Here is a 12,259-nt window from a genome sequence, read left to right as displayed (position 1 = left end):
AGGCTTAAACTGATATGACATGAAACAACTGTATAAAAGATCAACTTACCAAGCAGTATATGCATGAAACACAAAAGCTGGAAATAACTTAACATAATGATGCTTTTTGTATTGTCTATAAATGTCAATGTTCTCACAGACATATACAAAAAAAGAAAGAGCAGTGAACTATATTAAAAAATGTAGAGTGCAAATAGCTATGCTACAGGGGACACACTTATACTAATTGCAAGAGGAGCTCCAATAGTGATAGAAGAGAATAAAAAAATAATAGTGGAAGATTTGTAGTACTAAGGTGCTAGTGGCAAGGGAGGACGATTACACTTTTATATTTCACCTAAAAGTGTTATAATAGAGTTTAAGAAAATTCTGTGAGAAATAATTCGCTTTCATCAAGGAATATTACTGGTAGATGGGGAGTGGAATTTGATTTGCAGCAGTGAAGACGTGTCTGTGGGGCCCAGAAGAGAAAAAAATAACAAAAGAGGGTACATTTTTTGAAGAAATTCATGAAAATATTTGGCATGGAAGATGTGAATTCAGTAGTAGGTGTTTCATATTATTTCCCAAGATACAAAAACTAGTCTATGCTAGACAGAACTTACATTGCGCACAGGAACATGTGCATTTAATTGAAAGTTTATATATATATATATATATATATATATATATATATATATATATATATATATATATATATATATATATATATATATATAAAACTATTTCACATTATGTGCCAATAATTAAAATAAAAATGCAGCATAATGAAATAAAAATGAGACACTGGCTCTTTCCCACCTATCTGTTGAAAAGCATGGAATTTAAGGAATGGGTAGTAGAAATTATTCAGGAGCTATTAGAGAAGATAGAACTTTCTTCTCAAAATATAGCTAGGGATTGGGATAAAATTAAAGTGGAGTTTAAAAATAGGGTGGAAATGAAAGAGAGATATTGTTAAGAAGTAACAAGAATTATTTAGAGGGACTGACAAATCTCACATAAGAGGAGGAGGAACAATTGCAGAATGCTAAACAGAAAATAAGGGCTTTACTCAATACTACACATGGTGTAACGGTGGTGGTGCTGCGGTAGTGTTGTCGCCTCACAGTAAGACGCTGGCCTGTTTGATTCTCAGCTAGAGCATCTTTTGTGCGGAGACAAGTGTGAATGGGCGTACCTTCGTTGAAGGTTGTGCGTCAGAGCTGGCAACTCGGCACGTAAAAATCTACTGCCAATTATTAGCGGACCGGAGTTCTGCTGTGGCGACCCCTAACCGGGAAAAGCCGAAAGACGCAACAACAATACTATGCATGAGTTTAGAAAGACTGCTACTAAGCAACTGTTTTTTGATAATAACTCCAAAGCACAAAACTTTTAGCACAACGACTGAAACAACAGAAAGTAGAATGGGCTGTTGCCAAGCATAGGGAGCCTATAACAAGGAAGATAATAAGAGATACTGTAGAAGTACTAGAAATATTTTGGAAATTGTATTAAGTCTGTATAAAGCAGAGAAATATGGAAATCAAGAAAAGGTACAAATGGAAATGTTTATGGAAGAATTAAATATGCCAAGGTTAGAGGTAGATGAGGCTCAATTACTAACAGGATAGAAGGAGAGGAGATAAAAGTGGTGATGTGTAGCCAATCCACAGGAAAGTCCCCAGGAATAGATGATATTCCTGTGGAAGTTTGGAAGCTAGGAGGGAAAAAACTGACAAAGATCTGGAAGGTTATGTTTAACAGTATTTTAAGAGGAGGAGGAGAAAGACAAACATCCTGGAAGAAAGCAGATGTAGCTGTAATGCCTAAATAGGGAAAAGCCCCACCAGATCCAGCTTCATACAGGACCATTACAATCCTAAACCATGATTATAGCTATTCATACTAGGCTATCTGCCGAGGGGGCCCGGAAGGTTTATATCCATAGTTTTGTGGCTTTGGCTGGGAACTTCTTATATTACCGTAACTATACCTATTATTCTTCTGTGCCTCTGAGGAGCAGTGACACTGAGGTAATATCTGGTATCATGCTCCATCCGTCATCCATCATTCTTCATCTCATAAGCAAGGCCAGCTGGTGCTCTGCCTCACATGGATTTTGTTTTTGTTCCAGCATAGTCTTTGGGGGTGGTGGTCTATCCCTCCTCCATCACGCCCTATTAAGCCGTGTCAAGGTTTTTAAGTCTGATGGATCTAGATTTCAAATCTGAAGCATATTCATAAATCTGGGTTTGACATGGCCTTGTGTTAGGAGCAGTGTGCTGACTGAATATAGAGCGGAGCTGGAGTTCTCGGGCAGCATAGGACAGATTCAGGACCCTTTTATCTTTTTCCTTTGAACTTTTGTTGCCTCCAGCTGCTGCAAGTGTCTCCAGCTATACATTCCTAATGGGGCATTGTACTCAATCATTGGTCTGATGAGTGATGAGTCGAGAGAGTGATGGACTCCTTGATCTAGATGAGAATCCTGAATGATGAAAATCGGGCAATGAGTAAGGTCTTCCCTACTACTTTAGTCTTTACATGGGTGAATGACAGAGACTACTCAACCTATGGGTCCCCAGGTCCTGATAACTTCTGTGCTCAGTGTGCTCTGGTCATTTGCCACTGGATTGGGGGCTAACCTTGTTTGGGTTTTACCCTTGTTTATGATTTTTGGCATTTAACTTTTTGGCGTGGGCACCAGTTATCCGCTTCGTTGAGAAGAGAGACCCTGTGAAGGATATCTGTGTCAGATCTGTTTTCTTTCTTATTTGCCCAGGTTGCAGTCATCTGCTGCATTTGTTGTCTCCTCCATAACCCCCTGTGTGTTTGTTTGTTTGCTTGTAGTAGAAAAACAAACAAGAGAATGAGAGGACTGAGCCTGTGACACCACACTTGTGACAGGGCTTGAGTCTGACATGCGAGCTGAGCCTGCAGCTGTGGGTTCACTCATCACTCAGCACAGTGCAACCCCCATTGTGTGATATGGGTTGACATTTAAGCTGATGAGTTTTTCAATGATACCCGAATGGGGTATTGTATCGAAGGCCTTAGCCAGATCGAGGTAAACATTATAAAATGTTTATGTCTATAATGGCTAAAAGAATGGCAAAGGTGATGCCAAAATTGGTAGATATGGTTCAACATGGTTTTGTGGAGGGGAGGCAAACATTTGACAACATTAGCAGAACACCGGTGATCCACAGAGAAGCAACATGCAATAAAATACCACTGTTCTTGGTGAGTCTTGAGGTAGAGAAAGCATTTGACAGAGTAAGCTGTGACTTTATGAGCAAAGCAATGGGAGGATTTACAGTCCCTGATATAATTATAAGGTTTATTAAGTCATCATGAGAATATATGAGGGATCTGAGGTGAAAATTAAAATGGGTGAGTTTCTCTGGTAATTTCTGTTTGAGCAAACTATCAGGCAGGGGTGTCCTCTTTTCCCATTGTTATTTGCAGTATATTTAGAACAACTGGCAAAAAAAATAAGCGGCTCAGAAATTCAAGGATATAATTGGTATGGTAGTCAAGAAAAGTTGTCTCTATTTACAGATGATAATTACATTATACCTGATAAAACCAGAAAAGGACATTTTAGTGTTGTGGAACATTTTGAGACAATTTCAAATCTTTTCGGGATACAAAATTAATGAAGCTAAAACAAAGGCAATAGCTGTAAATTATATACCCACACATGAATTGGTTCACCAATATCCATATTTATGAGGACATTATAAAATGAAGTACTTAGGAGTTGTTGTTGTTTGTCTTTCGGCTTTTCCCGGTAAGGAGTTGCCACAGCGGAACTCCAGTCCGCTAATGATAGGCACTAGATTTTTACGAAACACCGAGGTGCCAGCTCGACACTCAACCTTCAACGAAGGCATGCCCATTTATGCACGCATGTCTTTCGAATGCTACCCAACCGTGGGGAGGACATACAGACTCCACACAGAAGGCACGCCCAGCCGAGAATCGAACGGGAGAACCTCTTGCTGTGAGGTAATAAATGAAGTACTTAGGAGTATGGATTAAAAATGGTTCTGGTGTGGCAGCTAAGAATATTTGGGAAGAGACTAAACAAAAGATAATACAAAAACTGATAAATTGGAAGCTCTGTTATATGGCTATGGATAGCAAGATACAAGCAGTTAAAATTATTTAGTCCCTTTAGTTTTATACACATATTTTATCAACCAGAGAAGTTGCGGATAGCAATGAATAAAGAGCTGAAGTATTTTATCTGAGAGGAGAAGACTGCAAGTCAAGTGGGATAAGCCGATTCTTCTAATAGAACAAGGTGGTTTGGGATTACCTGATTTAAAGGGGTATTTCAGAGCTACACAGTTAAAGCTCCTATACACAACACAAGCAGAAACCTATAATTCAAAAGGGAAAAGGATGATGATGAAATGGAGGAAAGCTCAAGAAACAAGGAGAGATTGGGAGTTTGGATGCAGAATTTTAAGGAGAATAACAATAACCATACAGAATATTATAGTCATAAAATTGCAGAAAGTATTCTAAGAACTAAACCTACATGAGAATGGAGAAAGACGATTCTGCTAATAGGGGTGGCTGCAATTAGGGACACAGACAATAGGCAAGAGGGGGCTGGAATTTATTGGAGAAAGCTGGCAAAGGAACCAACGTATTGGCAGCAAATAATTAGAGAGAGAAAGGTAATCAAATGGGAAGAGGCCAATAATTTATTTGAACTGCAGGTAAGCGATTGCCTTCCCTCTCAAGGATTGATATCAGAGTATAGGTAAAAAGAAAGGACTAGGGGGGATCCTAAATGAAAGACCGGCACTGGTACAGATTTAGTAGAATCTAGAATAGAAGCTGCTGTTAAAAAATAAATAATTAGTACAGCATATAAAATATTGCATGATAACTATACGAATCAATCAGAGGAGGTTAGAAAGGATTGGGAAGAGAGACTGGATAAGCAATTCACAAAGAAACAATGGGGGATATATGTCTGTCTGCCAAGACATGCAACAAAGTGTAGTAGATTTAGGATTTTTGCTTGGAAATGTTTACATTGGTATTTTTGTACCCCAAGTAGATTTTTCCTCAGGTAGACAGCAAAGGTTGGAGGTGAGATGGGGAACAAAGAGGTAATTGGAAACACATTTTCTGGGAATGTAACGAGTTTGCAGACTTTAAAGATTCCCTGCAGACTACTCTATCAGAGATACTGGATGAGGAAATTGGTGAATCTAAGGGAGGGTCTATCTTTACTGGAAAAGCTCATCCAGACTCTGCCACAACTTGCTGTGAGGGAAAGGTTAGTTTGCTTTTGCTTTCTCATATTTCGTATTACTTTTTTGCCTTCTTCTATTTTGTATATTGTGATTTGTTTTCTTTACATTTTGTTTATTTATATTCTGCTTTTAATTGCATATTGAAACTTGGAAAAAGACCACAGCTGTCTCTCTTGTGAGTCACCCAGATTTTTTAAAAATTGTTTCTCACCCCTACCCTATTGCTGTTGTGTTCTTAAACCCAGCTGGTCTTTCTAGTTGCCTGCCCCTTATATTAATTTAACCATGTATCTCCTTTCTTCTCCCCTTTCACTGGCTCTTGTGAGTAAGCGCAAAATTATCATTTTGTGAAATCACTCCCCTTTCAACTATTTACATTTATTGGCCAAATAAATGTATTCCATAAAACCGGAATGCAAAACTGCCCACCCCTTTCAGTTGGTCTTGCTCTTTTAAAATTAGTGGCTTTCCACTTAGATGGCTAAAGCTTAAGTTACCCCCTTTTTCACATCTAACTGCTTAGTGCACACTGCAGTGCTTAGTATAGTAACCCATTTTTTTTTTTCAAATTACCTTTAAACATCTATTGCAAGACCACCAGTTATTGGAGATCCCACATTCTGCCTCTTGGTAGTCATGTTGGGAATAGTGCTTCTGTTTTCTACTGGTGAGAGAAGGAGCACAAAGACATTATTTCCTGGAGACTGCTGATCATCAGAAAGCCTAATAACTTCGTCATAGGTGACAGCTTGGAAATTGTGCTTATATTCTACTCCTGGTGAGAGAAGGAGCAGAGTGTATTGATTCCTGACTGCTTCTGGTTGTACAGTGAGTGTCTGGTTCATGTTCCTGATTGGTCTGATTGCTATTTAAGGCACCTACCAGGAAAAGGCTACAACAAGCCTATAGACTCTTGTATCATCTGGGACAAGACTGTGGATCACCAAACAGGATGTGTCTTGCTTCTCATGTTGGGATTGGTGCTAATGTTTTGCTTCTGCTGAGAGAAGAAGCAAAGGAGCATCCTATGCCAACAGAGTGAAACTGTGGTGAGACCAGCACTAGTATTAGCCAGGCAGTAGCCATTCACATGACTGCCCTCTTTTCATTATCCTTGACAAGCTGATTATTTGTTTTCAGTAAGTACTGCTTGATTTGTTTCTAACTTCAGAATATCTGCCTAAATACTTCATCCTTAAATTTTCAAGAGCTATGTATTAGTTTCCCATCGAGTGTTTGGCAGTACCCTGTACAGACACAGGCACCTTGAGTGACATTTTTCCTGTAAAAGCACAACTGAAATTTCACCAATACCCAGTTGCACACAGGAAAACTGGTTGCAGTGACAAGCACTGTCCCCAGAGTTACAAACTGGATACTCCTGACATTGTTTTATATTCTCACTCCAACTGTCTAATTAATAAAAAAGGGTCTGTTGCCATGGATATAAACTTTCCCACTATCTCCATTACCAGCTCGGTGGATATGTGCATCCTGAGGCAATGTAGAACTTGACTCATGTTTACTTACAACCAGTTAATTCTCAAACTGACATGGTATGTGAGAGATGTATTTATACAATATCACTGGAGGCAAAGCTCTTACATAGAAGTACTCCTCATGTCAGTAAGGTTGTCAATAGTACACATGCTGCACCCATCAAACACAATTCAAAGCAGATATATAGACTGACATATGCTGAGGAACTTAAATGTAACCTTCCTAAACCCCAAAGACCTCCTAGGCAAAGTACACATAACAAATACCCTCAGCAGCCCAAAATGCACTCTTTCAAAACTCATATACCCTCAGCAGCCCCAAATGCACTGTTTCAAAACAACACCCACATTAACCTATAGTGCCACATCTCTTGGAGCCTCTACTACTAAGCGCATAAGGCAAGCCACCACACAGTCCACCATTCTGGTCACAGGAGATTCCATTATGAGACACACTGATGTCCCTCTCACCAGGCTAAGTAAAGAGAAAGTCATGGTCAGTTGCTTATCAGGGCCCAGGATCCACCACATTACACATGCAGTCAGGTCATTGTACCAGAAGTACCAGTATGACTCAGTCATAGTCCATGTGGGAGTAAATGACCTGAGATGTACCTCCCTAGACTACATGAAGAAAGACATCATGGAGCTTTTGGAATATGTGGCTCAGGCTGGTATGAGACTAGCATTGAGCAGCATTTTACGTTCTGCAAGATGATGCCACAATATGAACAAAAGATGACTGGCTTTAATAACTGGCTTAGTTTCTGGTGTCATTCTAAGGGGGTAGAATATTTGTCAGCATGGAAGGAGATAGTCAACAGACCATGCTGCTTTGCCAGGGATGGTTTGCACCTCTCCCCTCTAGGTTTTCAAATATTAGCTAAAACATTGTTTTCCTCTATACTGCCTTTTTTTAGGAAATGCCAAACTGAAAGTACTTCTGACACAGCAAATCAAACCAAGAAAATCTAAACATATTACTGCTCAATGCTAGGAGTCTAAACAAAAAAACTCCACTACCTAGAAGCTCTCTTCACCCTAGAGAATGCTGACATCTGTGCGGTCATTGAATCATGGTTTAAAGCCACGGAGAGCACACCGACAGTGCAAGGCTGTAATGCCTTCCACACATTTAGACCAGCTACTACACAGACAGGGACTAATGGTGGAGGTGTCTCGATTTACATAAAAAATAAATATACCTCAAGGCTGGTTAAACAGGACAATGCACTTGAGCTGCTCTATGTTCAAATCACCATATGCAAAATCCGATACCACTTCATTGCAAGCAATAGGTCCCCTTCTATGACCTAGGAAACCCATACCATGTATTTAGACTAATTGGAAACACTCACCATCCAAGCAAATACTATATTCATGGGTGACTTCATTGTCCCACTGTTATCTGGGAGTCCTATATGACACCAAACGTACAGGCACAGAGATTCCTGGATTTTGTAAACATAAACTCCCTGGACCAGATTGTCAATACACCAACCAGGGGTACAACCATACTGGATCTGGTCCTCACTAATATGGGAGAGTGGTGCACACCCCCTACTGTAATGTCTTCCCTGGTAAGATCAGACCACAAAATGGTCTCCTTTGAAGTAAAAATAAAACCTGGATCCCCAGCTAAACCTGGAATATTCAGGAGCTATTCTAAGGCTAACTTCCTGCTATTAAATGATAACCTGGCAAAATTTCAAGCCCCCATAAACCCCAAGAACACTGCTGCGTATGCAGAACTGTTCACAGAAAACTTGTACAAGCATGTTGATAGCTGCGTAGAGGCAGCTGTACCCACCAGGAAGAAGTACGGAACTAACTCAAAAAACAAGCCACCCTGGTGGAATCACAAAATCAACAGGCTGTACAACAGAAGGAAGACAATTATGGCAAACATTAGGAGGTGCAGCACCCAGCAGGATAAAAGCACTCTCATTAAAATAAACAAAAAACTCAAGAAGACAAATAAAGTCTGTAATAGTCAAATCTGAGGTAAATTTGGCCTTACAGGCCAAGGACAACCACAAGACATTCTTTAGCTATGTCCACAACCTCAAAGGCAATACACAATTGTGTGCAGAGCTCATTGTAAATGCAGCCACCTGTATTGAGCCAGAAGATATAGCAAACCTACCTAAATTCAGCTCCAACTTTAGCCTTGTCTCCCCCGCAACCTTCCCAAAGGCAATACCATCAAATATAACTCCCCCTGCTATCACTAGGGAACAGGTCCTTAATAGTCTCTCTAAGGTCAAGAACACTGCATCAGTGGGCCCAAACACTATCCCTGGATGCCTTCTAAATAGCAAGAAACATGACCTATCAGGCCCTCTGGAGTTACTGTTTAACTGTAGCCTCCAAATAGGTTTCATGCCTCATGAACAGAGAACAGCAACAGTCATCCCTCTGCACAAAGGTGGGACATCTACAGACCCTAGAAACTATAGACCCATAAGTCTCACTAGTCTTTTATGTAAATCCATGGAAGGAATTATCATGGAAATGAGCAATAGTAATACAGTAAACCTCCAAACACGGGATCCAATCCAGTTTGGTGTGGGTCTATATCATAAGAGCAAATAGGAAAACCAGCGAACGCTCACAATCTCAAAAGTACCGGACCTCGAACTTGCTATTGTGGGGGGCTGCCCCCCCACATCCCCTGCTAAATATATATTCCAACTCCAAGATCGCACTACAGTGAGGAAAGGGCAAATATTCCATTCTTCACAGTACCGCGATCTCAGAAAAAGCACTTCGAGGTCCGGTACTTTTGACATTATGAGCCTTCTCAGTTTTTCCTATTCGCTCATATATTATAGACCCTTTGGTTTCGTCAAGGGCAGGTCATGCCTACTCAACTTGGTGGACTTCTTTAAAAAAGGTTACCAAAGCAATGGATGAAGGCAAAGTGGTTCACACTACCTACCTTGACCTGGCCAAGGCATTTACACAATACCCCACTTGGGCATTATTGACAAATGAAAGAGGTTAGGTGCAAACTCATAAGTAACCCTGTGGATAGCAAACTGGCTCACAGACAGGACCAAGGAAGTTAGAACTGGGGAGTCCATCTCTACAAAGAGGTCAGTCACAAGCGGAGACCCTCCGGGATTGGTCCTTGGACCGCTAATTTTTGGCATTTACTTCTCTGAAGTCAAGGCCAATGGTCTCTGGCTGACTAAATTTGTAGATGAGTGCAAATTAGGAGCTGTCATTGAATCCCACAATGACACAAATATTCTCCAGGAAGGGCTGAAACAAACAACTGGTTTCAGAGCCATGGACTAAAATTAAATGGTAAGCAATGCATAATAGTATCATTTGGGAAGTCATCCACCCTTGGTAACTATTATACTGACAACACACCCCTTAGAGTTGACCCAGTAGTCAGGGCCTTAGGGACACACATAGACAGTAATCTAGTCTTTGACCATCATGTGTCCACAATAGTAAGGAAATAATTCTATGTTGCGCAGCTTGTAAACAAAGGTATGGCATTTAAGTCCAAGAAAGTCATTGTTCCACTGTATTCAGCATTCATCATAGGATCATAGGTTAATACTAAGCTAACTGCCATTGCGAGCCATTTTAAGCCTAGCCATTTATCCCTTGTGAGACTCAAACCCTGCACCTTGTGTTTGTGAGGCAAACACCTTAACCATTAGGCCACCCTCCCATCACTGAGCACAATTCCCCTTTGGTATGTACCTAACCAGGCATATCCAACAACTGGAACACTGACAGAGGTTTCTCACTAAAAGAATACAGGGCTTAAGCAAAATATCCTATACAGACTGCCTCAAGGCTCTATCCTTGTATTTTGCCTCCTACAGGCTTTTGAGGGGATATGTATACCTGGAATACAGGGCATTGTCAGACCTCACTCTGATGGTCCTCCTTCATATCCACAAAAGAAACAGCACCAGAATTACCCATTCGAAAGACTTAAACCTTGCCTGTGATATAAATAGGACCTACTGGAGAGACAGGTATGTATCCTAGAGACTAACCCGTCTATGGAACAAGCTCCCATCCATTTACAGCAGAGCTCCTCCCTTATCAAATTAAAGTGCAACTTGGACAACTAGATGAGGAACAGGAAATTCATCCCTGGTTTGGCACCTATGTCTCTAATGGACGCAGGCAACCTGTAAATGGTTTATCTCCCATTCCACTGCTTATAAATGTTTCATCCCCCAAGCCCCTTCTTACACTTATCAAGGGTATCAGAACTTGTCAGAGATTTGGGATGCATGGCTAGGCTTGAAAAGGCCCTTGTGGTCTTTAGCCTAGTAAATACCTATGAACCTTTAAATGTTTTTTTGAGCTATGATACAGAATTGGAATTGCCTAGACATAGTAAGGCCTAGCTGAGTCTAATTATGGTGGATGCCAAAAAAGCAATTATCAGAAAATGGAAATCAAAGTCTAAACCAACTGTACTAGAAGTAGTGAATATAGTAACAGAGATAAAACAATTGAAATTGGAATATTTAGAAAAAGGTAGGAGCAAATTACATAGAAAAAATGGGAATTGTGGGAACAATACGTGCAGAAGAGGAATGAGGTTTAAAAGAAGGTAGGATTTGAATGAGCGATGTAATGTTTGACTGACAGTGATTTGATAGATTATAAGTGATGTATAATGTTTGCAACTAAAATTATGTCAATATGGTTTGCGATGTATAATGTTTGCAACTAAAATTATGTCAATAACTGATAATTTAATAAAGCTGTTTCTTGTTTAAAAACAAATCCTGCGAGAAAACTATGAATAAATAAATAAACAAGAATCTCCGCTATGGTATAAAGGGAGGTATAAAAGATTTTAGTATATTACTTACTTTACTTTCCTTTGATGAAGATTTTCTGTATTATTGTTCATCTGCAAATAAAAACAAAAAAAATGTTCATTAGTTTATGTTAAAAGGATCACATCACTTGTATTTTAATATTTTCCATGCTGTGAATTTCAGCTGTACAAGGAATAAAGCCTAGTGGTAAACAGTAACAAAATTCAGAAATAATTATTTTGCTACAGTTAATCATGTAAGAACTGTAGTTAGTGGAATGTACCTGACTGAGAGATGAGAACCGCTAACAAGCCATGCCCTGCAGATCGGAGTTTGATTTCTTCATTTTCCTGTTTCTTAGCAAAGAACTAACCATACCCAGAGTGTCCATAAGTCCAGTATGCCCTGCCAGAATTGTAGAACACAGTTCTGAAAAGTTGCTTGCGCAGTGCCTTTCTCTGGCTCATAACTCTCAACTGTCTAGTATTAGCCAGAAAACCATGGGTTCCACCTTAAAATAAGGTAGTGTCATGAAATGATAACTTATCCTTTTAAATCATGATTTTACATTTATTACTCCAAACCAGCCTTGCATCATTAGTATGCACATGTGGCATCATGAACATCAGACATGCTGAAGTCACTAAGGTCGCAACTGTGGCTGTTTGGAAGGCGAGCCATGAATTAA

At 39.9% G+C, this 12,259-nt stretch overlaps 1 protein-coding gene across 1 annotated transcript in view; it reads right to left on the bottom strand.

The window, feature by feature from the left end:
- Positions 1-12,259, bottom strand: part of LOC122799246 — a 205,656-nt gene that overhangs the window by 159,035 nt on the left and 34,362 nt on the right. Inside the window, exon 2 of the mRNA XM_044068188.1 lies at positions 11,623-11,663. Within this exon, the coding sequence (XP_043924123.1) occupies positions 11,623-11,663 (41 nt within the window). The remainder of the gene's footprint in view (positions 1-11,622; positions 11,664-12,259) is intronic.

This window comes from Protopterus annectens, chromosome 4.part0, assembly GCF_019279795.1.
Source record: "Protopterus annectens isolate FY-2018-M chromosome 4.part0, PAN1.0, whole genome shotgun sequence".
NCBI classification, from domain to species: domain Eukaryota; kingdom Metazoa; phylum Chordata; order Ceratodontiformes; family Protopteridae; genus Protopterus; species Protopterus annectens.
The sequence above is the reverse complement of the archived record's forward strand: the minus strand, read 5'-3'. Positions and strand labels throughout refer to the sequence as shown.